The sequence below is a fragment of the Amblyraja radiata genome, chromosome 7, assembly GCF_010909765.2.
Source record: "Amblyraja radiata isolate CabotCenter1 chromosome 7, sAmbRad1.1.pri, whole genome shotgun sequence".
Classification (NCBI taxonomy): domain Eukaryota; kingdom Metazoa; phylum Chordata; class Chondrichthyes; order Rajiformes; family Rajidae; genus Amblyraja; species Amblyraja radiata.
Window position 1 is genome coordinate 46,977,496 of NC_045962.1, and position 24,670 is coordinate 47,002,165.

The following is a 24,670-nucleotide window of genomic DNA, read 5'->3' on the forward strand; positions in this document are numbered from 1 at the left end:
ACAAAATTGACCATTGTGACGGAAATAGTAATAAACACCCAGACTGCCTTGAAAATTCAAAAATGTGATATTCTCAAGATCAGAACTTTAATATTATTGTATTATATGCTGTAAGTCCGTAACAGATAGGTAAATAAATTACACTTTCTAGCAATACACCTAGTCTTTATGGAGAAGATCAGTTGTTAGCTGGTACTTTGGCATATCATAAGCAGTAGCATCATCATACTCCTCAGATTGTAACTAATAAGCAACTCTGTACGCCTTGCTTTTCCTGAACTTTTCAATGTTGGCATTGTAAACTACAAGTTTTTGCTCTTCTAACCACGCATCACATGCCTTTCTGCCCACTACTTTCCGTTTAAGAATGTCCTGTAGATTCCATTTCTTAAGAAAAGGACATATTTTTTAAATAGCCTGTATCCAAATAACAAACTAATCCCATTCACACAAGAATTCACAATGTAACATGATTTTAAAATCTCACTGTCGTGAATTTATATGCCAGATGGAAGGAATTTAATGTTTAATTCCCATAAATTAATCTAGAAACATCCACAATATAATTAAAACTTTTTTTTTTTTGCACAATACATGGGACTAAAACTGATATTTAGTATAAAAATATTGACTATGGATAGACAATAGCACAAAATATAGACGATTTAGATGTTCTTTTGACATGATTGTCCAAAAAAAGGAGCATTTAAATCATCTTGTGAGTGGGTTTTTCTGGAACGCGATCAATTGGAACGTTGCATTTGCGGTGAATTTGAACTCCATATCGGCAGGAAAAACACTGCCTGTTCGTATGGGGCCCAAATCACATTTTCGCAACGTAAAATTAGATTAAAGACATCCTAAGAAGCAAGATTACATGTAAAATAGACGACTTACCCTTTGTTTTGTCCCATTCATGCGACCGTCACGTTGTAGGCATTGAGGGCGTTAGAAGTCGCCTTTTATTTTAATCTAATTATTAAATTGTCTCGAGATTTAAAAAAAAAAAAAAAATCGGGAACAGAAGTCGGATCGATTATTCTTCAGCAGCAAGCAGCCCAAGGAAATCCGCCTCGGACAGGCGGTAGAAAACTGGATTTTAATCCCCCCCCCCCCCACCAAGGCGCCAAAGTCGCGCTCACGGCCAGTGGCAGAACTGCAGCGCCGCTGAAGGTAAGTTTCGTAACATCGCTAAAATATGTTTGAGTAGTACTCGATCAATACTTAACCAAAAAAGTAGGCAGCATGCAAACCTGCACATGTGAATGAATGAGTAAATAAATCTGTACAGCATATCATGTTTATAGATAAAGTTGTATGTACATAACATTATGTATCTTTCTAAGCACATTTTTTAACTATGCTGATTTTTTTTTGCAGGTTTTGACTTTGCCTCTGCTGCAAGGTTTCTCTGTTCCTTCAGTGCAGTTCCTCAGGGTTTGGCTGATCGAGAACAAAAGTCCTGTTAAGATCCTGCGCAATCAGCAGCAGCAGCTTGGGTAATTCTACACTTGAATTGTTTAGGCATGCAGGGCTGTGGACTTAAGTGCCGGGTAATGGAGTTAACACAGAAGAGAGCCGATTGGGGATGATTCCACGATCCCTTAAACAAACACCAGCCATGGAGCTTGCATTGACCATTGTTCAAAACATGCAAACTCTTGGGCTTGCATTTTGTGCTTCCTGCCGGCTCTACATTTACCCATCACTTGGATGCAAGGGGAGGCTGCTTAGTGGTAAACTGCATCCACGCAATAATATGTAGGCTGACTGCTGTTTAAAATGAAAGCAAAATACTGTACATGCTGTAAATCTTGAATAAAATTAAAAATACTAGAAATACTTTGGCAGCTCGGAGGGAAAAAGTAACCTTTCATAAAAACTGGGAAAAATTCAGAGGGAAACAGCTTCAAGCTGCAGCAAAGGTTGAGAAGAGGAGAGAATTAGAGGAAAGAAGGCCTATGCCAGCTGGAAAGTAGGCAGGATGATATGACAAAGAGGTAGTATCAGAAGATGAAAGAACATGAAGTTTTGGCAAGTACTTGAACTTGGTGGTGAATCCAAAAAAAAGTTAGCTGACGCAGTCCAGAGGAAAGGTCTCGACTTGAAATGTTGTTAACCCCAGCTACAGTCTGACCTGCAGTTCCTCCAGCAGTTTTTTTTGTTTGCGGTTCCAGCATCTGCAAACTTGTGTCTTGACTTCAAGATCCTGCCTTATTTAGAAAAATGTAGTCTTATTACAGCTTATCAAACATAGTTTCTGTAGATTCAGTCCAAAATCTGTCTGGCCAAAAAACAGAATTGCCCTGGAGCTGAGGCTAGCTGGTAGTTCTTTGGCTTTACTGTTTCATTTACAGTGGTGCGACGGTCAAATTGTACACTCCACATCAGTCTGCTATGAAGGTTCTAAATTACTTTGAATGGGAATAAAAGTTATAGAAAATTAAAAGGATGTACAGGAAGGAACTGCAGATGCTGGTTTACACCGAAGATAAATACAAAATGCTGGAGTAACAGCATCTTCGGAAAAATTGAATAGATGACATTTCAGGTTGAAACATTTCTTTATGTCTGAAGAATAGTCTCTCTCAAATTATGAGGACTTCAAATAGTTTGAAACTTTTCCCCATAGCAGAGGTATCTAAAATAAGGACAGTTACACTCACAAAAATTGAGAAGTGTCCAGATAAGCACTTGCAACACATACCTGTACGAAGCGACAGACCAAGTGTTTATAAATGGGATTTAAACAGATAGGTGCTTGATGTTCAGCACAGACAAGATGGGCCAAAGGGCCTGTTTCTGATTTTATTACTCTAAGGATATTAGGTAAACACATAAAATGCATTTTTGTTTCAAACTTTAATTTTGCATTGTCTCTAGAGTGTGCTTATGATTTTATACGTTAGACCTGTAGTTTCAGGATTACTTAACTCCATCACTGGAGGTCATTTCAATTCCTTGAACACTGCCAGAACTGTTTTGTGTTACTGCTTAAAAGATGTTTATGCTTTTGCTTCAGTCCTCTGATTGCAACGCTCTACTCCCAAATCCTGTACTTGTATGGTATATAAATTAATAAGCTGTGACCAAAAGGGTTAATGAAAGCAGAGCTGCACACATTGTAAATATGGATTTCAGCAAGGTATTTGACAAGGATCCGCATGTTCGGCTGCTCTGGAAGGTTAGATAGCATGGGATCCAAGGAGAAATAGCTGAATGGATAGAAAATTGGCTTCATGGAAGGGTGATGGTAGAAGGCTGTTTTTCGGACTGGAGACCTGTGACTGGTGTGCCTTGGGGTTCAGTGCTGGGTCCATTGCTGTTTATCATCTATATCAATGATTTGAATAAGAATGTACATAGCATGATTAACAAGTTTTCAGATGACACTAAAGTGGGTGGTAATGTAGATAGTGAAGATGGTTGTCAAAAATTGCAGCAACGTCTTGATCGGTTGGCAGGTGGGCTGAAGAATGGTTGATGGATTTTAACACAGAGAAATGTGAGGTGTTGTATTTTGTTAAGTCTAACATGGGCAAGTGAATGGTGAGGCTCTGGGGGGTGTTGTAGAGCAGAGGGATCTAGGAGTGCAGGTACATAGTCCCTTGGAAGAGGTGTCACGACATCACGTTCTTCCAGGATTGGCAGATTCTTGGCATGTAAGTTGTAGATCTTTGACTGTTTTCCTTGCAAATCCTTCATCTTTTTCTTCTCTTCTGTGAGTATCTCAGCAACACGTGGTTTGAGGAGGATTGATGTAGTTAAAAGTGTCGTTCTTGTTCTCCTTCCATGTAGTCTTTGTGCAGGACTACTGGTCACTCCTTGCGCAGGGGGTGTTGCGCAATTCCAGTATTGCCAAGTAGACACCTGTCTTGGAGTGAGTGGTTTTCTTCAGTACTCATTTCGCTGCCTTGACTGCTGATTCCACCTTGCTGTTAGCTTGACTATGTCTTGGAGAAATTGTGTAGTGGTCAAATTCCCATTTCCGGGCAAATTTGGCGAACTCCTCTGATGAGAACTGTGTCCTGCTGTCGCTTACCACAGTGCTGGGAATTCCGTATCTTGCGAAGTGGTTCTTGAGTTTCACAATGATTGTCCTGCTGGTTAGGTCTTACAGTCTGTCTATTTGCCAGAAATTAGATAGTCAACTGTGATTAAATAATGCTTTCCCTCAAGTCCGAACAGATCGGTTCCCACTTTCTCCCATGGACGATCTGGGAGGTCATTGGGCATCAGAGTTTCATTCTGATTCTGTTGTTAGTACGTCCTGCAGGCTTCACAGTTTGAAATGAACTGCTTCACATCGGGTGAGGCAGCATCTATGGAGCGAAGGAAATAGGCGACGTTTCGGGTCGAGACCCTTATTCTGAAGAAGGGTCTCGACCCGAAACATCGCCTATTTCCTTCGCTCCATGGATGCTGCCCCACCCGCTGAGTTTCTCCAGCATTTTTGTCTACCTTCGATTTTCCAGCATCTGCAGTTCCTTCTTAAACAATGCTTCACATCAAGGTTCATTCCGGGCCAGAAAATGCATTCTCTAGCACGTCTGAGGGTTCCTTCTACTCCTAGGTGAGAGGTGTGGAGTGTCTCCTTCATATCTTTGTGTAGAATGATAGGGTTTACAACTCTCTCTCCTCTGAATACTCGGCCGTCTTGCACACTCAACTCGACGTTGAAGTACGGTTGTGCTGCCTCTGGGACATCTGCTTTGGGATCTAGCCATCCATTTTAGATTACTTTCTTAACGGTCTGTAGTGTTTCGTCTTCCCTGGTATGGGCTTCAATGCGTTTGACCTTGTCGTCTCCCATGCTCAAGGACTCAACTATGTTGACATCAATGAATCTGGTCGATTCTGTGGTATCCGGGAGGTATGTTCAGGAGAGCATATCTGCTAGATGCATGTCTTTTCCCATTACCCATTTGATCTCGATGTCATAGTGTAGCATCCTCATCATCATGCCCTGAAGACGTCTTGGTGCTCTATGCAGAGGCTTTTTGACGATGACTTCCAATGGCTTGTGGTCACTCTCAACGATCACTTTCTGTCCGTAGGTGTACTGATGAAAGCGCTTGAGGGCAAACCCTATTCCTAGTGCCTCCTTCTCAATCTGAGCATATCTCTGCTCGGTTGGCGTCAATGCACGACTCACATATGTCAGTGGTTGTCCTTTCTGCATAAGTGTTGCACCTAGATCTGCCTTGCTTGCATCACATTGTATGGTCAGCTGTTCATCTGGTGTGTAGTACGCCAGGATATGTGCTGTTGCCAACAGCTCCTTGATCTTTGACATTGCCGTGTCATGTTCTGATGACCATTCCCACTTGTCAAACTCTTCAAATGCTCGAATGTGTCTGACAACAGTGGCAGGAATCTTGCCAAGTAGTTTACACTGCCTTGTAATCTTTGGATTTCTGTTGGATTGGTTGGGTTGGGCATCTCTAGAATAGCTTAGATCTTCAGAACTTCTTTCAGGCCACGATCTGTAACTACATGTCCTAGAAATGTGATACAAGTAGTTTTCACTACCAACTTCTTCCGGTTCAGCTTTATGCCTTTGTCTCTGCATCGATGACGAAGATCTTGCAGTCTTGCATCGTGGTTCCTTTCTACATCTTCTCTGGTGTCTCCTCCGTATAGGATGATGTCTGCAACACATTCTACTCCCTCTAATCCTTCTAGAGCTTGTTGCAGCTTCTCTGGAAGATCTCTGCACTTACTTTCAGTCCAAATGGCAACCTCTTCCAGCGTTATTTCCCAAAAGGGGTGTTCATGGTTGTTAGGAAACTGCTCTCCTCATCTAGTTTGCAGTGGAGGTATCCTAACTTCAGATCGAATTTGGAGGCAATCTTCACCTTAGACTGCTCAGGGAGTACGTCTCTATGACTGGTAGTCTGTGGATCTCCCCTTTCAGGACTTTGTTGAGGGGTCTAGGATCTATGCAGAACCTCAACTCTGTGCTGTCCTTTTTCTCCGTAATGACCAGCCTGTACACCACTCAGTTGGTTCTTCGACTTGAGTCAAGATGTCCTGCTCAACCAGCTTCATGAGACCATTCTTTACCTTCCCTTTCATGGCTACAGGTACTGGCTTTGCAGAACACTGTGATGGGTTCACACCTTCCGTCTGTGTTACCAACTTGACCTTGCCTGGTAGTCTCCCCGGTCTTTCGAAGTCAAAGACATAATTGTAACTCTTGAGTAATGAGTCGGCCTCGCTAACAGCATTCAGGCTCTTGAAATTCTCGTGGTGAACCATGATGAGTTTCATCTGTTGTGCAGCTTTGCCGCTCAGGAGCGGTGTGAGCCAACCTTCCTCTACCACTATGAAGTGAACATGGCACTTCTTGCTGTTCATCTTGTTCCGGCGAATTACTTTCGTCCTACCTTCGCCAGCAGGTTGGATCCGTTGTCCATCTCTAAGACGATTTTCTCTCGTCTAATGTCGTCTTTGTTGGGTACAAGATCCTTGGAAATCACATTAACACTGGCACCAGAGTCAATCTGAAACTTGATGTTCAAGAAGGAACTGCAGATGCTGGAAAATCGAAGGTAGACAAAAATGTTGGAGAAACTTCATGACTTCTGTATCAAACCATCTCAGCGAATAGGCCTGAAGAAGAATTGTTTCCGGCTGCATTGACCTCAATGCAACTCACAGACTCTGCATCGGAAATGGACGGTGTGCCAGATGTCTCTACGACTTTGTGCAGACCCCGTTTCTGCGTGCTCTCCTTCCTCTGCTTGCAGCAGCAGGCGAAGTGGTTTTGTCGTCCGCATCTGTTGTGGACTTTCCCATATGCTGGGCATTCCTCCTTCCTTCGCTTGTACGTCCTCACACAGAACTTGCACTTGACTAGTCCCTGATTCTTCCTCTTAGAAGGAAAATCAACCATCTTTTCCCTTGGTTTGAATCATTCCACCTTGTGTATTGTCGGCTCTTCGCCGATGACCTGCATTCTTGTCGCTGTTACCTCCGAGGTTCTTCATATGTCTTTTGCAGTGTCAGATTCCTCTTCTGAAGGAGTGTCTTCCTAGTTGGCTGGTCTGCAATACCAATGATGCGATCTCGAATGAGGCTTTCTTTCAGGCAATCGCAGAAGTTGCATGTGTTAGCAAGCTCCTTGAGCTCTGCAACATACGATTCAATACTTTCTCCTGGTTTCTGGTCTCGTTCTTTGAAAATGAATCTTTCATATGTTTAATTTGTCTCTCCTATGATGATGGTAGGCATCTTGTCGATGATGACTTTCGCATCCGTCTCATCTGCTACTGTTTCAAACGTCAGGGAATTAAGATTTGCAGTCCTTCCGGTCCAACAGTATGCAGGAATACTGCTTTTTATACTGTCTCTTCTTATCCAGATCTGTTATCTGCATAATTTTCGTAGATTTGTTTAAACATTTTCCACTCTTCCACCCAGTTCTCTTTGAGCTTTAGATTGGGTGGTGGAGCCACGTGGAAAGATAGACTGGCCTGTGCCATTTTGAAATATCAGCGTATCCCCTCGCACTTAATAGCTTACGTATCGTTTAGCTATAAGCACAACGCGCAACTGCGTGATTTGCGTAATATTCTCTAATATCTTCTACTACGATCAAAAATATTTTCAAAATACTCAAATTTTTTCCTGTTTCCATACAGCGTGTGCTATCTTTAAGCAGTCTCCCACAGCACGTTGTTTCAACCCTCGATCTTCACAGCACGGATTTACGCACTCTGTCTTATCCTTGTGTGGGCACTGACCTGCATACTGTTCCTCTAGTCCGGTCGCAGAGCGTTGAAACACTGATTCCTGAAAGCTTTTCAACGCATTTTTGCTAATCATCATAGCATCCATTTGATCCACAAATCTTCACTTTCACCGTTGCCACCATGTTTTGATATGTGTCCTGTTTAGGTAAAACTGGCACATATTTGGCAGAGAAAGATGGCTCCACACATACTCGTGTAGGGATCAAAAGCAGGAATGATTTATTTCCAAGTTAAAAGTCACTGACTGATTTACTTAATTATATGCGCGAGTCTGAGCATGTGCGAGAATGAATACAGCTCATATGCATAAATTATATGGATATTGTCACACTGGGAGGAAAGGTTTTTCCTCATCTCAGTCCTAAATGACCTACCCCTTATTCTTAAACTGTGATCCCTGATTCTGGACTTCCCCCAACATGGGGAACATTTTTCTTGCATCTAGCCTTTCCCATAAGAATTTTATGTTTCTATAAGATCCCCTCTCATTTTAATAAACTCCAGTGAATACAAGCCCAGTCGACCCATTCTTTCACCATATGTCAGTCCTGCCATCCTGGAATATCTTATAGAGGTGTACAAAATCATGAGAGGAATAGATCAGGTAAATGCGCAGTCTGTTGACCAGAGTAGGGGAAACGAGAACCAGAGGAGATGGTTTTAAGGTGAGGGGGGTAAGATTTAATAGGAATCCGAGGGCAACTTTTTAGTTTAAATCTTTTTATTTGAATTTTGAATTTAACAGCAATTTGCATACATACAATGATAACAGACAGTGATAATCAGGACATAATTGTACAACAGTATGTAAACGACCCTCAAAACCCTTACCCTTACCCTTACCCACCCTCGCCACCCGGGAACAAACAACACTCACATACGTACACATCCACACAAATACGATTTTAAAAAAAAAAAAAATTTAAATAAAAAAAAAAAAAAAAAGGAAAAAAAAAAGAATTAAATACAAAATAAATAAAAATAAAAAATAAATTAAAAAATTGTGGGGAGAGAGGGGGGGGGGAGGGGTTGAGGGGATAGCAGCTGCAATAAGACAGAGCTGTGATAGAGGACACTCAGTCCTCTTCCGAGTCCGGAAACAAGTTAAGAGAGTTAACAAGTTCCAGGAAAGGGTTCCATGTATCTAGGAATGTCTTGGTAGAGCCTTTGAGAGAGAACCTAAGTTTTTCAAGCTTTAAGTTGTAGAGCACCTCCTTGATCCAGCGGGCGTGTGTCGGGGGACAGGTAAGTCTCCGGTTAAGCAAAATCAGTCTCCGGGCTAACAGGGTTGTAAAAGCCAGGACCCGCTTCAACGCAACAGAGAGGTTGGTGTTGGGGGGAATACCAAAAATAGCTGACAGTGGGTTTGGAGGAATAGTCTGGCCATAGGCTCTGCTTAGCACGTCGAAAGCACTCCTCCAAAAGGTTGCTAGCGTAGGGCAAGACCAAAACATATGACTATGGTTCGCAGGGGATTGATTGCATCTGTTGCAGGTGTCTTTAACAGCGGGGTATATTCTAGATAATCTTGCGTTTGTGTAGTGGACTTTGTGAAGGACTTTGCATTGGATTAGGCCATGACGGGCACATATGGAGGAAGAATGGATCAAATCCAAGGCAGAGTCCTATTGCTGGTCTGTTAGTTTCATATTCAGCTCGCCCTCCCACGCAGCTTTTAATGATGTATAAGGTTTCAATATAACCGACCCTAACAAGTTGTACAAAAAAGAGATGCATTTCTTCCGGTTGGGATCTAGAGCTAGGATGGAATCGGTCAGGGTTTCAGGGGGACGATTTGGGAAATGGGGGAATATCTTCTTCACAAAATTCCTAATCTGGAAAAAACGAAAAAGGTGGGAGTTTGGGAGGCTATAGTTGTACGAAAGCTCCGCAAAAGACGAAAAAATACCATCCTTGTATAGGTTTTTGATACTACTGATGCCATTACTATGCCAGGTTTTGAATGCGGAGTCTGTACTTGAAGGTTTAAAGATGTGATTTTTAAGCAGTGGGGTCAAGATGGAAGGGCCTTGTAAACCAAAGTTTTTCCTAAATTGACTCCATATCTTGAGCGAGAGGGACGCAATTGGGCCTGCACCCGCAGATGTTATAGAAAGGGGGAGTTGAGAGCATAGGACAGACCGCAATGGGAGATGTGAACTCGCCTTTTCCATGTGTACCCAGGTCGGTAGGTGGTCGCAATCATCATTCATCCAGTACAGGATTTTTTGCAAGTTAGCAGCCCAGTAGTATCGCCTAAAGTCAGGAAGTGCCAAACCGCCGTCACTCTTAGGAGACTGTAGTAGCGTCTTTCGAATTCTGGCCGGTTTGCTACCCCATAAAAATTTAGATATTCTCCTTTCTAATTTATCAAAAAAAGATTTAGTGATAAATATAGGAACATGCTGGAAAAGGTACAGGAATTTGGGTAGGACGACCATCTTGACCAGATTTATCCGGGCCGCGAGGGATAACGGTAAGACTAACCAGCGGCCAAAGTCTCTTTCAGCTTTCTCAACCAGAGGCAGGAAGTTTGTGCGGAACATATCAAATATAGGTATTGTGATAAAAACGCCGAGGTAGCGAAATCCGTCCTCCGCCCATTTGAATGAGGTTAAAGAGCGAGGAAGCTGCTTAGCCAATGAGTTAATCGGTAATAGTTCACTTTTTTGGTAGTTAAGTTTATAACCAGAGTACACCCCAAACCGTTCTAAAATATTCATAATCACAGGGAGAGAGCTGACTGGATTCGAGATGTACAGGAGCAGGTCATCCGCATACAATGAGACTTTATGAATTGTGTCAAACCGTGTGATACCTTTAAAGCCCTTCTCTGAGCGTAACCAAACCGCCAAGGGTTCTATCGCGACAGCAAACAGAAGTGGTGATAACGGGCAACCCTGCCTGGTGCCTCTCCGAAGGGGGAAGTGGGGCGACAGTGTGTCGTTTGTTTGTACTGAGGCCACCGGGGACGAGTATAATAGACTGACCCAATGAATGAAACTATTGCCGAGGCCAAACCTGTCCATCGCCTCGTATAGGTACTTCCACTCGACCCTGTCGAAAGCTTTTTCAGCGTCGAGGGAGACCACTATCTCCGGGGTCTCACTACTTGGTGAATGGATGATGTTAAGGAGACGCCTAGTATTGTGGGAGGACTGTCGGCCTGGCATAAACCCTGTTTGATCTAATGAGATAATAAAGGGCATCACGTGTTGAAGACTTTAGAGAGGATTTTGAGGTCAACTTTTTTACTCAGAGTTGCTACTATATGGAACGAGCTGGAAGTGTTATTTGAGGCAGGTACAATTACTATGTTTAAGAAACATTTAGGCAGGTACATGGATAGGATAGGTTAAGAGGAATATGGGCGGGCAGGTGGGATTAGATGGGGTATGTTGGTCGGCGTGGGCGACTTGGGGTAAAAGGCCTGTTTCCATGCTGTATGGCTCTGACTCTAATATGGCATTATTTTTATTTTAAAACATAGAATATTGAGCATTGTAATACTGGAATTGACCCAGCAGCCACGATGTCTGCATTGACCATGATGCTAATTTAAAAGGCAGATTGAGAAGAGAATGCAGCTTTCATTTTAGGCATGTTTTTCTTTTTCTCTCTCCCTCTGTACAGCAAATTCAAGTTTGGGAGTTCTGTGGGGATTGGGATTCAGCTGCTTCAGGCGGAAGAACATTTAGGGTAAGTACAGATCGCATTTGTTGCACCGTCCTTCAGTGAATGCCATTGATGCTGTTGGATAGATGTATTACCCCCTGTATTAGATTATTTGAGATTGTATCTACATAATAAGCTTTCACTCTCTGAAGAGTCAGTTTCCATATGTAGGAAACAAAATGAACTCCTACTATTTACTGTTTACTGTTTCTTTTGAGTGAGGTTAATGTATTGTTATCCGTTATGTGAGGCATTTCATGAAATGCCATTGGTAATATAATAAATTACCAGTTTTAAAATAGCAACGATATGTTTGTACCTTTAAAATGTATCATTTCCCATTCTGCAAAATTCATATATTGTGAGTAATGAGAATTAAGATTTTAATTGCCTGGGCTTGTTCTGCCAAAAGGTTGTTGCATGTGTGAGACAGATTGTAGACAATAGACAATAGGTGCAGGAGTAGGCCATTCGGCCCTTCGAGCCAGCACCGCCATTCAATGTGATCATAATAATAATGGATGGGATTTATATAGCGCCTTTCTAATACTCAAGGCGCTTTACATCGCATTATTCATTCACTCCTCAGTCACACTCGGTGGTGGTAAGCTACTTCTGTAACCACAGCTGCCCTGGGGCAGACTGACGGAAGCGTGGCTGCCAATCTGCGCCTACGGCCCCTCCGACCACCACCAATCACTCACACACATTCACAAACAGGCAAAGGTGGGTGAAGTGTCTTGCCCAAGGACACAACGACAGTATGCACTCCAAGCGGGATTCGAACCGGCTACCTTCCGGTTGCCAGCCGAACACTTAGCCCATTGTGCCATCTGTCGTCCCATCATGGCTGATCATCCCCAATCAGTACCCCGTTCCTGCCTTCTCCCCATATCCCCGCTATTTTTAAGAGCCCTATCTAGCTCTCTCTTGAAAGCATCCAGTGAACCTGCCTCCACTGCCCTCTGAGGCAAAGAATTCCACACTCACTACTCTCTGTGAGAAAAAGTGTTTCCTCGTCTCCGTTCTAAATGGCTTACTCCTTATTCTTAAACAGTGGCCTCTGGTTCTGGACTCCCCCAACATCGGGAACATGTTTCCTGCCTCTAGTGTGTCCAAACCCTTAACAATCTTATATGTTTCAGTTTGGAATATTGTAGTTTGGAAAGAGATGCATATAGTATAACTAGACTAAGTGGGACCCGTTGGGTCCAATGTTCATACGGGAGGGCTGGTCCCCCAACGCAATATTACACCTCTCCACCAATTCCAATATTGGTGGCCAGTGGGGGGGGGGGGGGGGGGGGGGCTTTCTGGAGCACTACCCATTAGATTTTAACCCACTATAATCTTTCTACGTTTGCCGTTTATACCTTTCATAATTTTATACTACACTGTGGGACCCATTGGGTGCCTTGTTCACATGGGAAGGCTGGTCCCCCAACGCAATATTCCACCTCTCCACCAATTACAATATTGGTGGCCAGTGGGGGGGGGGGGCTTTTTGGAGCGCGAGTATGGGTGTTGTGGGCTGAAGGGACTGGTTTCCAGAGGGCTAGTATGGACATTATGGGCCAAATTGATTCTTGGGGTGGCAGCTCAGTCACTCAAGCCTGATGTGCTGGCAGCTCACTCACGGCTAGTGGGCTAGCAGTTGACTCACGGCTATTCCTTGAAATTCCATTTCAAGAAGGGTGCAAGGCCACCAAATTCAAATGCAGTTTCATACCACTTCAAGCAGGCTGCAAGGTCACCAAATTCAGGTGCAGCTTCCTACCACTTCAAAGGTAGACAAAATTGCTGGAGAAACTCAGCGGGTGCGGCAGCATCTATGGAGCGAAGGAAATAGGCAACGTTTCGGGCCGAGACCCTTCTTCAGACTGGAAGAAGGGTTTTGGCCTGAAACATTGCCTATTTCCTTCGCTCCATAGATGCTGCCGCACCCGCTGAGTTTCTCCAGCAATTTTGTCTCCCTTCGATTCTCCAGCATCTGCAGTTCCTTCTTGAACATCCTACCATTTCAAGCAAGGTGCAAGGCCACCGAATTGAAGTGCAGTTTCCTACCACTTCAAGCAGGGTGCAGGGCCACCAAACTCAAGTGCAGTTTCCTACCACTTCAAGCAGGGTGCAAGGCCACCAAATTAAAATGCAGTTTCATACCATTTCATGCAGGGTGCAAGGTCACCAAATTCAAATGCAGTTTCATACCATTTCATGCAGGGTGCAAGGCAACCACATTCAATTGCAGTTTCATACCATTTCAAGCAGGGTGAAACCACCATAAAACCACCACATAAACATCACACTCACAATTCAGTAGACATTCAGTGTGTTCAGTTGATTCACAGCTCAGACAGTGTCGTGACCTCTCCCTCCCCCATCTTGCAGAGACTGAGCCACACCCACACTTCTGGGTTTTATAATCCCTCCCCCCTCCCAATGGAAGGGGCGTGGCCTTCATGGCGTGATTGACAGGAGACAGATTCTCAACATTTTTTAAACACAAATAACGCTTTTATTTTTCATTGATGGGAAGAATCCTCTGCACCTGATGAGCGGAGGGGGACTGAGTAAGATGGCAAAAAATCACAGCCGTAAGTGGTAGCGTTTTATCTAAAATCAATATACAGTGCAAACAGGAAGTTGTCAAGTTTAGACTTTTAATCGTGCTTTAGTTCAAACCAACCACCACCAACCATTTGCTGTGCTTTAGTTCAAACCAACCACATTTTCATTTTCAAACCACATTAAGGGCACTCAAGGTCAGTAAAACCACACTCACAGTTTAGTAGACATGTGTTCAGTGTTATTCACAGCTCAGACTGAAAGACGTGACCCTCTCGCTTCCCCCAACTTGCAGAGACTGACTGAGGCTCTCAACACTTCCGGGTGTTATAGTCCCTCCGGTAGGGGCATGGCCTTCAGGAGAGAGAATCTCAACATTTTTTAAACACTAATAACTTTTATTTATCATCGAAGGGACTCTGAGTAAGATGGCCAAAAATCACAGCCGTAAGTGGCAGCGTTTTTTCTAAAATCTATATACAGAAGAACAGGAAATGGTCAAGATCAGACTTTTAGCAATGTAGACTACATATATGGTTTAACGAGTTCCAAAAAATGTAGAGGTGTATCCATACCAGTTGAGAAAAAGCCCAGAATTCATAGCTATACTCCTGGGGAGTGGTACATATCTACTGTATGTTTTACCAATGTTTTCTCCCAGAAAAGCATGTATGGTCCTGGAGATGTGAATCAAGTTCTTTTAGAACTCTTCACTGAATTGTGATTGAATTGAATTCAATTCAATTCAATCCTTTATTTGTCATTCAGACCTTTCGGTCTGAACGAAATGTCGTTGCCTGCAGCCACACAATAAACACAAATTAACATCCACCACAGTGAGTTCACCAAGCACCTCCTCACTGTGATGGAGGCAAAAGTCTTAGGGTTGCTGTCTCTTCCCTCCTCTTCTCCCTCTGCGCTGAGGCGATACCCCACCGGGCGATGATAAGTCAGTCCCGCGGTTCAAGCTCCGCGGCCCGGGGGTGGTCGAAGCTGCCGCCCTCCAGTCCAGCGGACACAGTTGTTGCCACGGGAGCTCCGGAAAACAGGCACAAGCCTGTGACCTGCGAGCTCCCGACGATGTCGTCCACTGGCCCGCGGCCGAGCCCCGGATTCAGGTCGCTGCTGCCAGAACGCCGTCTCAGCCACCGGAGCACCGTCTCAGTCCCGCACCAGGCCAATAAGACATATTTGTCTTGATTAAATTTTGCAATGCCATATTCATTTCTGGATCAAAATCTTAGAATTTAATGTATCAGCCTTTTATCACATGAACTGCAGGAAAAGAAGGTGGCTCACTATTACCACCACATCTTATGGATGTCACCGTGCTATTCCCCAACAGACATTTTTTTAAAGTTTGCCTTTGTTGTATTTGTATTAACAGTGGGAGGTATGAACAATATATTTTTGGAAATAGGCTTGCAATTATGTTTTGTTTAGTTCCACAGAGTTGTTGCTACGCCTGCGGATGGCAGTGCCTGGCGAAAGAACCTATTATCCAGCAATGGAGGTTGTTTGGGATGTGTCCAAGGAATTCACAGCTCGGGCCCTCAGACAGAGAATCTCACAGCACTACTCATTGCTACCAGAACAGATTGAAATTGCCAAACAGTTTACAGATCTGTTTGAATGGATGCCAATAACCACCTGGGTAAGAAGCCACATTTCTGCTATGGCTTGAGGGAAGAATGCATGTCAAAATTCATTTACATATTTTTTATCGAGAAAGTAATGTACCTACATTGTAAATAATTAGTAATGGTCCATTTGTGCCATATTCTATTGAGTACATACAATTTCTACAGTACCCATTCAATCCTCTATACATTCCTACTACCTTGATATGGTCTTTAGCCGCAGGGTTAAGATTGATATGTGCATCATTGTTAATTCTCAAATGTGATTTTTGAACAAAGCTTAGATGTCAAGTTGACCATAACAGTGGATAAGTGCCTCTGTGTTCCTTTTCCTTTGTTCACCTTTTCCATTCCCCCCCCAACACCTCTCATTTACTAGCGATCACCCTTCTCTATCTTTTAAATCTGCCCATCACCCACATACCTATCTATTTATGTTTCTTCTCCACAGTTCCTTTCAATAGACAATAGGTGCAGGAGTAGTCCATTCGCGCCTTCGAGCCAGCACCGCCATTCAATGTGATCATGGCTGATCATCCCCAATCAGTACCCCGTTCCTGCCTTTACCCATATCACCTGACTCCGCTATCTTTAAGAGCCCTATCCAGCTCTCTTGAAAGCATTCAGAAAACCTGCCTCCACCGCCCTCTGAGGCAGAGGGCGGCGGAGGCCTGAGCCCCCTGAGACACTTTCCTGTCCCTGTCCATCATTGTTACGTTATCTGGTTCCACATCACCATGCTAGCTTTCTTCTCTAAATCCCCTTCCCTTTCCAATGACAATTTTTATTATTTTTTTGCCCCCTCCACCTGGCCATCTGCCCATTATTTCTCCCGACGCCTCTTCAGGTTCCACCTATCATCTTCCAGCTTAGCCCCTCCCTCCCACTTCTAAATGTTGGCTTCCTAACCTCCACATTCACAGTCTTGACCTGGAACATTGACTATCCCTTTGCTCCACAGATGTTGCAAACCTCTGAATTCTTCCAACAGTTTCTTTAACTTAAGGAACATTACACTTGGTCTTGCTTGAGTTTCAAAGAAAATTATTCCAATTGTTTGTCTGCTCTGCTTAGACTAAATCAACAGATACCCTGATCAGAAATGAGGCCCAAACCTTATCCCAGCTCATTTAATTAAAAAGAAGGGATCAGGGGAAGATTTCTCTCCGGTTCATTTCTTTGTGTGATGGTTTCTGCTTCTATACCTGTTATCCCCACCCTCACCAACTTCACCTGGCTCTTGTGTTTCTAGTTTACATCCAATGATGTTCCAGGTATAGTTGTATTCTGGATCTCCCAATGACACTCCAGCACATAGGTTAGTTGACAGTGGTAGAATCCAACGATTTTCTTCCTTATTCATGTTTTATACATTGTCCCATCATCAGAAACCGTGAAGCAATATTGTTGAACTTTCATCCTTTTATCTTTATTGTAAGAACGTAAGAAACAGCAGCAGGAAACGGCCAAGCAGCTTGTCAAGCCATTCAGTGCGATCATGACTGATTCAGTCGTGGCCACAACACCATTCTCCCACATTCCTCAATTTGGATGTTGTTCAAATGTTCTTTAATCGCTGAATATATTCAGTGACTCTTTGTCTCCATAGCTCTCCAGGGTAGAGAATTCCCAGGAGACCTGATCTTCTGAGAGAAAAACTCATTGCTATCTGAAACGGGTGATCCTTTAGCCTCATTTTTCTAGATTCTTATCTAGAGGGTACATTCTCTCAGCATCAACCCTATCACCCTCTCAAAGAATCTTATGTATCTCAATAAGATAACTTTTCATTCTTCCAAATTTCAATGAATGCACGATGAACTTTTTATCCTCTATACATCAATACCCTTTCAACCCAGGAATCAACCTAATGAACCTATTCTGAGGTTCTATTCAAGCTTATCTATTCAAAAATTCAAAAAAACTTGCGCAGTACACCAGGCAGTCTCACCTCCCTCAGAATTTTTTGGCCATGCAATAAAGATCAATATCCAATATTTGCTTATGGACCAGACAGAGACCATTTGGTCCATCAATTCTATGCTAACTCAAAGAGCAATCCCATTCTCTCTCATTTTCCCTGGATCCATCTTTCCATTTTCATGTGGCATCGAAACAGGCCCTTTGGCCTATCTTACCAATGCTGACTAAAGTGTTTTCATGACCTCCCATTTACATACATTTGGCCCATTGCTCTGTAAACCTTTCCTATCGATATACCTATTCCATGTCTTTTAAATGTAATTGTACCCCACAAACACTTACAAAACAGTTAGGGTTTTAACATCAGAAACACAGCAGCCAATTTGCATATCATAATGTTGCTTCGTTAATGATCTGATAATGTCCAACTAATCAATTTTCAGGTACTTATTGGGGAACATATGTGTATCGGCAAGGAAGTGTCGGGCAGCACCTCTGTACCTCATGATTTTTAACTGCTATTGAGCCTGGTAATCTAACCAACAGGATTTTCATCTTTCTGTTTTTAGAGCCAACAAGTTTCAAAGAAGAAGAAAAAAAAGAAACTGCAGAGCCTTCAGGGAGCGCCATATTATCTGAAAGATGGAGATGTCATTGGAGTTAAGGTGAGTTTGATATTAACTGAAGTGTATATCATTATTCAAAATGTTTGCTTTACATGAGGATGTGTAGCACAGTGATAGACTTATCACAGTGTTGTTGTTTCCACACTGGAAATAGATCTAAAGTATTCACTCCTGATAAATTCTGTTGTCATCATTGTAAATTATTTTCGCTATGCAAGGATCAGAATTCTGGTATATCCATGTTTCTCTCCAAGTTTCATACAATTTCTCTCTTTTTGAAATCTCTTCCATTAAAGTTTATTCTTGGCTACCTTTTGTGTGGCTCTTCTACTTACCATATTTTGTGCATATACTGAATGATCAAATGATCAAACTCCATACAGAAGTTTACCAGTTTATAGATAATTGTTATAATTTTATTCACATAGAATCTGTTAATTGACAACAATAAAGACTTCAGCACCATGACTGATGACATTGGTAAGGAGAAACTCAAACTTGAAGACAATAGTAAGGACAAAAGGTAACTTATTTGCTCAAAACTATTTATTATCATACTGTAAAAACTATATCAAAATACTGCTGCACGGTTTAGCGAGACATTGTAGTACACAGCACAGGAACAGGCCTTTCACCCCACAATGTGTCAAACATGATGCTAATATAAACTAATCTAATTTACCTAACGGTGATCTTGACTACATGTTCCATGAATACCCCATAAGATCATCTCTTAGCTATTTTTTGCTCAGGAGTGATGTCCTTCCTCATGGTTCAATGCAGTTAGCCATTTACAATGTTTCATACTACCAAAAAATGGATATTTCTGCTAGAATCAATTATGTTTACTGTGCATTCGATCATGTACAGTGCACTCCATAATATTTGGGACAAAGATCCATCATTTATTTATTTGCCTCTGTACCCCACAATTTGAGATTTGTAATAGAAAAAATCACACGTGGTTAAAGTGGACAGTCAGATTTTATTAAAGGGTATTTTTATACATTTTGGTTTCAGTCCCCCCATTTCAGGGCACCATAATATTTGGGACACATGGCTTCACAGGTGTTTGTAATTGCTAAGTTGTGTTTAAATGCCTCCTTAATGCAGGTATAAAAGAGCTCTCCGCACCAGGTATAAAAGAGCTCTCTGCACGCGTCCTTCCTTCAGTCTTTCCATCACCTTTGGAAACCTTTATTGCTGTTTATCAACATGAGATCCAAAGTTGTGCCAAAAACAAAGGAGTTTTTCAAAGCTAAAAAAATTTTTATTCGTGAGTGGCCAAGTCAACCACAGGATCTGAATCAAATTAATGCTGAAGAGAAAACTGAAGGGAACTAGCCCCCAAAACAAGCATAAGCTAAAGATGGCTGTAATACAGGCCTGGCAGAGCATCACCAGAGAAGACACCCAGCAACTGGCGATGTCCATGAATCGCAGACTTCAAGCAATCATTGCATGTAAAGAATATGCAACAAAATACTAAACATGACTAATGTATAAAAATGGCCTTTATTAAAATCTGACAATGTGCACTTTAACCACATGCGATTTTTTTCTATTCCAAATTTCAAATTGTGGAGTACAGAGGCAAATAAATAAATGATGGGTCTTTGTCCCAAACATTATGGTGGGCACTGCACAGATAGATTATAAACTAAGCATTCCATTTTAAAATTAAATTAAATGTGTCACGGAAAACAGAATCAGAAGGCCATGCCAAGCAGCAAGTTATGGAGGCATTAGATTTATTTATAAATTCATAAGTTATAGGAGCAGAAATAGGCAATTTGGCCCATTGAGTTTGCCATTGAATCATGTCTGATCTATCTTTCCCTCTCAACCCCTTTCTCCTGCCTCTCACCATAACCCTTGACACCTTTACTAATGAAGAATCTGTCATTCTCAGCCTTAAAAATACCCAATTACTTGGCCCTCAGCCGTCTGTGTCAATGAATTGCACAGATTCACCACCTTCTGACTAGAGAAATTCCTCCTCGTCTTTCTAAAGGTACATCCTTTCATTCTGAGGCTATGTCCCCTGTTTCTCCCACCAGTGGAAACATCCTCTCCACATGCACTCTATCCAGGCCTCATTATTCAGTAAGTTTCAATGAGATTCCCCACTTATCCTTCTAAATTCCTGCAAGTACAGACCCAGAGCCAACAAATGCTCATCAATTATTAACCCAATCATCCCCGGGATCATTCGTGTAATCCTCCTCTGGACCCTCTCCAACCAGCACATCCGTCCCCAAATCTGAGGAGGATTTCTCTTGTGGGACAAAAGTAGTGAAATGTGGCTTCTAAATAGTCCAATCATAAAGTCACAGTTCCCTTCATTAGTCAGAAATACAACACAGTAGCAGGCTCTTTGATCCACCATTGACCACCCATTTTTACTCATCCTACATGAATTCCTTTTAGTATTTTCTTCACATCCTCACATTGTCTCCATAACTTAAAGGCTTAAACGGAGTAAATTATTCCAATGCCTTTCAGAGGAATGTGAACAAGCATTAAAGATTATTTTATTCTTACATACAAACCTTAAATTTATGAATATACAGAATAATTTAGCTCTTTTTCCTTACAGTCAGCAAAGTACTGCACATCAGAGTGGTGATGCTACAGAAAATAGTGAACGACAGATAGTTCGTGGTCAAACTCGCAGACCTGAAGTGGCCTTATCCATCAGTGTAGCAGACTTCAGATAATAGCCGTGGAAACTGGAAATGGATGGCTGGAATAAATGGCGAGCTTTTGTCATGATTGCAGGAAGTCTACAGCGAGGGCATTGAATTGCTCTCAGAATGACTCATCTCCAATGAAATGCCAAGAAGTAAAGGAGCCAATTGTATCAGCTATAAAGTGAGGGTTCATAATAAGTGGACAAAAGCTGACATTGTTCACTCCAATTTGGTTTGTGTCCGGTGGAGATTCGCTGTCATCGTCTCAAACTGGGAAAAGAGATTCAGAAGGACAGATTGAAGAACCATCTCTAGAAGCCACTTGGGTATTGTTTTTGGTCAATAACTGCCAGAATGAACATTTTAAAGATTTTTATTTGGTGTAAGTGTTCCAATTTTAAAACAAAATGAAAATACCTATGCAATAAATGGGATGCCACTCCCAAGAAATTTAGCGCTTCTAATACCAACAACCGATGTTCATTTATGTTGTGAAGCGCTCGGTATTGCAGTTTGGTAATTGTGTTTGGTAATGTGTTCGTGAAAATCGCTCTTGCACTTGTTCTGATCTGATTGATGCATTGACTTAATATTTGTGGAACCATAAAATCAAGTGCAGAATCACATCATACACAAGACTTGTAATTTTGAAATATGTTTTTGTTTAAACACAGGATGATTGTGTAAAACAAAAACATTTAAGTGGATTTTATGGTCTCATTTTTGGTGAGAACCCGACTTGCTGGCAAGGACTGTGTGCCTCACATTAACACTTGCAACCTCAGGAGTATCCATTTCAGAGAAAAATCTGTTTAATAATAATACACAAGTTTATAATTTTAGGTAGATGCAACGTATATAATGTATGGGATGAAATAAAAATAATTATGTATGGCCTTATGATGCCATTGGAATAACCTCTCAATAGGGCCATTGTTTTCCTATTTAAACTCTTCCTATGACAAGAAACCTAATATTTTTCCCGATTATTCATTTTGCTGCCTGGTTTACATATGCCTTAAAAAGAGACCTAATCTCTTGTATAGGATAGACTGGCCGCAGGACACTAAAAACGTTACCTGCGTGCTAGTAGGGTATGCTATTTCCTTCCAACTATCAAATTAGCTTTCCTCCTATTGGAATCTGCTGCTAATAAGTGCAACCAAGTGCTAAATGGATAGAACAAAATCCTTACTAGGCCCATATTTGGTCCTAAAGCTGAGTAGCGCAGCAGTGCGGAATCTGTTTTGTTAATCTGGTCATACACATTCCACATTCTTAAAGAATTTTTGTCTACTGATCCCACTTAACAGAATTTCACTATTAAATTATGTGTGATGTATGGGAGGGTTGCAATGAAATGTCAAAAATGCACTGAGTTCATTGAAGGATACAATGTTAAAATAAGTTATCTACATTGCCCTTATGAACACTTTCTGCACCTTCAGACATCACACACAAAAAAAGGTGATTTGCTCCTGCCGGGATTACATTTGTGCCATTGTCTTTTACTGCAAATTGCATGCTACAAGAAGACTACAAATTAAGAATAATAGTTTTGATTTTTTTTTTTTAAAGGTATTTGATCTGTAACGTTATCTCTGTTTCAATATGCACGTGTTTCCTTGCTTCTTTGGTATTTCCAAAATTTTTGGTTTTCATTTCTGATTTCCAGAATCTGTTATTTTACTTTCTTGAATTATTGCCCAAAATTAGTATATTCAGTTCTATTTACTTTGTCCCTGTAGAGCATCAGTGAATGTTGTAGAACACATTTCTACTTACAACTGATGCTTTTGGATGTGATTGGTTACAGATTTATCTTCAGTTTGGCATTTGTCTGTAAAGATGTTCGTCCATTATCCTTTCTCTCCAGTTCTTCAGGAGTGATGATGGGTTACATTTATTTGAGTTTCTTCTTCGGCAAGCTCAATGAAACATGACAATAGTTCATTTCAGCTTATATATTGCATGCAGGTTGCATTTTGTCTGTTTAAGTCAATGGTAATATTTAAAACAAAGGCTAGAAAATGTAATTCCTTGCAGGCACTGATTCAACCCGAGGCATTTCTGGCCCATTTCTTGCATCCTTCCAGACAGAGGTAGGTTGGCAAGTGCATGCAGTGTTTTGTTTACAAAACCAAGGCTTTTTTGTCAGATTAAATATGTGAAAATCTGTTAATGGAACAGGAGGCATAAATCTAATAATTACTAGGTTAGATGGCATAAAAATAGACCACTGTACTAAGTGCTTAATTACTTCAGAAAGTGATTATGCTTGTGGATGATTTGATTTGGCCCATTTGTTGGCGTAGCTGTTTTGGTTTCCTGTCTATTTTACACTGCCATAGTGCATGGACAATAGAATTTCCTGTGGGGTGTTGGTTGAGAGTAGGATTGAATTTTCCTGCTACAATGCAATCAATCTCATTGTCCCACACCACAGGTAATTAGGTCAAGGAATGGAGAGAATGGTGGTGATTTTGACAGCATTACAACAGATGAGTAGATCATGCATGGAAAAGAGAACGAAACATTTTGGATTAAGGAATTCAAGTTCATCCGGGTTGTTACCTGAAAACAGGCAAACACTCAAGTCAGCAAAGATGTAAGTCTAGCATTCAGAGATGTTTTGGCATCTATTGAAAGAAAGATCTTATAGAAGTTGATCGAGGATAACCCCTTCTAAACTGATCAATTACAATTATTCTGTATGGAAAAGAAGGAAGATCCTCATTTGCATTTTCCTAAGGAATTGGTTTATTTTTATCAAGGATAGGCACAATGCAATAATTTCGTATGTAAATCTCTATAAATTGATTAAAGAATTTATACAAAAATATTCTTGTGATCGGTTTATTTTTATCCATGTTTTGGATGATTTGACTCGTTCCTGCCAGTACATCACTATTCAAGATCTTAATTAATGCAGCACGGTTAATGCTGGTTTTTCCAGTGAGCCATCAGAAGTTCTTCGGGGAAGAAATTCAGGCTCTGATTTAAACAAATAAAAATACAACCTCTACATTAGACTCCTGCAAAACCTCAGTAATTCATTTTAGTTTAATGAATGTGGTTTGTGGAATTGTCATTTTGTCTCAACCTTGAACAGTAAACACAAAATGTTCCATGGGATTTTCAAACAAGGTTTGTTTTTGAGCCACATGCAATGTTAGGCAAATGTGACTGAAAGCATGGTCAGAGTCAGGTTTTAAAATATCCCATAATGTGATGAATGAGGCAGAGGGAATTGCAGAAATGCAAGTTAAAAAGTTGAGTATCATGTGACTCCTTCAATAACTGTGCTGATACAGAATGTCAACTCCATTTTCTGGCCAACATTCCTGGACAGCCAGCGCTAGAGTGATTGAAAAGTGGATATGGAAGAATGAACTCGATTTGCTAGAACACTTGAAGCACAATTGCTTGATTCCCAAGATGTTATTTGAAGAGCAAGGAGTTCTCTGGATCATATTTATCCCTTCGACATCAGATCCAAAGCGTATTTTTGGTCTTCATCAAATTGTTGTTTGTTGAGCTTGTTGAGTACAAATTGTCTGTAATGTTGCTGATGTTCTACCAAAAAAGTGCCAACATTGCTTATTCAGTACCTTTCACAATTGGTCAAAGTGCTGTATGGTTTTTTTTTAGTACAGGGCCCCACTTTTAAAAAATGTATGGAAGGTATTTTCTTGATTTTTAGATAAAACAGCAGATTATGTAGATGTTAAAATCTGAAAAATGGTGCACTGGGTAATGTTTTGCAAATAAACTAGTTATAACTGATTAGT

General features: G+C 41.4%; 1 protein-coding gene across 2 annotated transcripts in view; it reads left to right on the forward strand.

The window, feature by feature from the left end:
• The window catches only part of usp40 (ubiquitin specific peptidase 40), a 151,460-nt gene extending 127,741 nt beyond the window's left edge, over positions 1-23,719 (forward strand). For both annotated transcript variants that reach the window (XM_033024378.1, XM_033024377.1), the window contains exons 27-32: positions 1,381-1,499; positions 11,391-11,456; positions 15,441-15,651; positions 18,130-18,225; positions 18,615-18,709; positions 20,786-23,719. In XM_033024378.1, the coding sequence (XP_032880269.1) occupies positions 1,381-1,499; positions 11,391-11,456; positions 15,441-15,651; positions 18,130-18,225; positions 18,615-18,709; positions 20,786-20,906 (708 nt within the window). In that variant the 3' untranslated portion in view covers positions 20,907-23,719. The remainder of the gene's footprint in view (positions 1-1,380; positions 1,500-11,390; positions 11,457-15,440; positions 15,652-18,129; positions 18,226-18,614; positions 18,710-20,785) is intronic.
• The last annotated feature ends 951 nt before the right edge of the window (positions 23,720-24,670 follow it).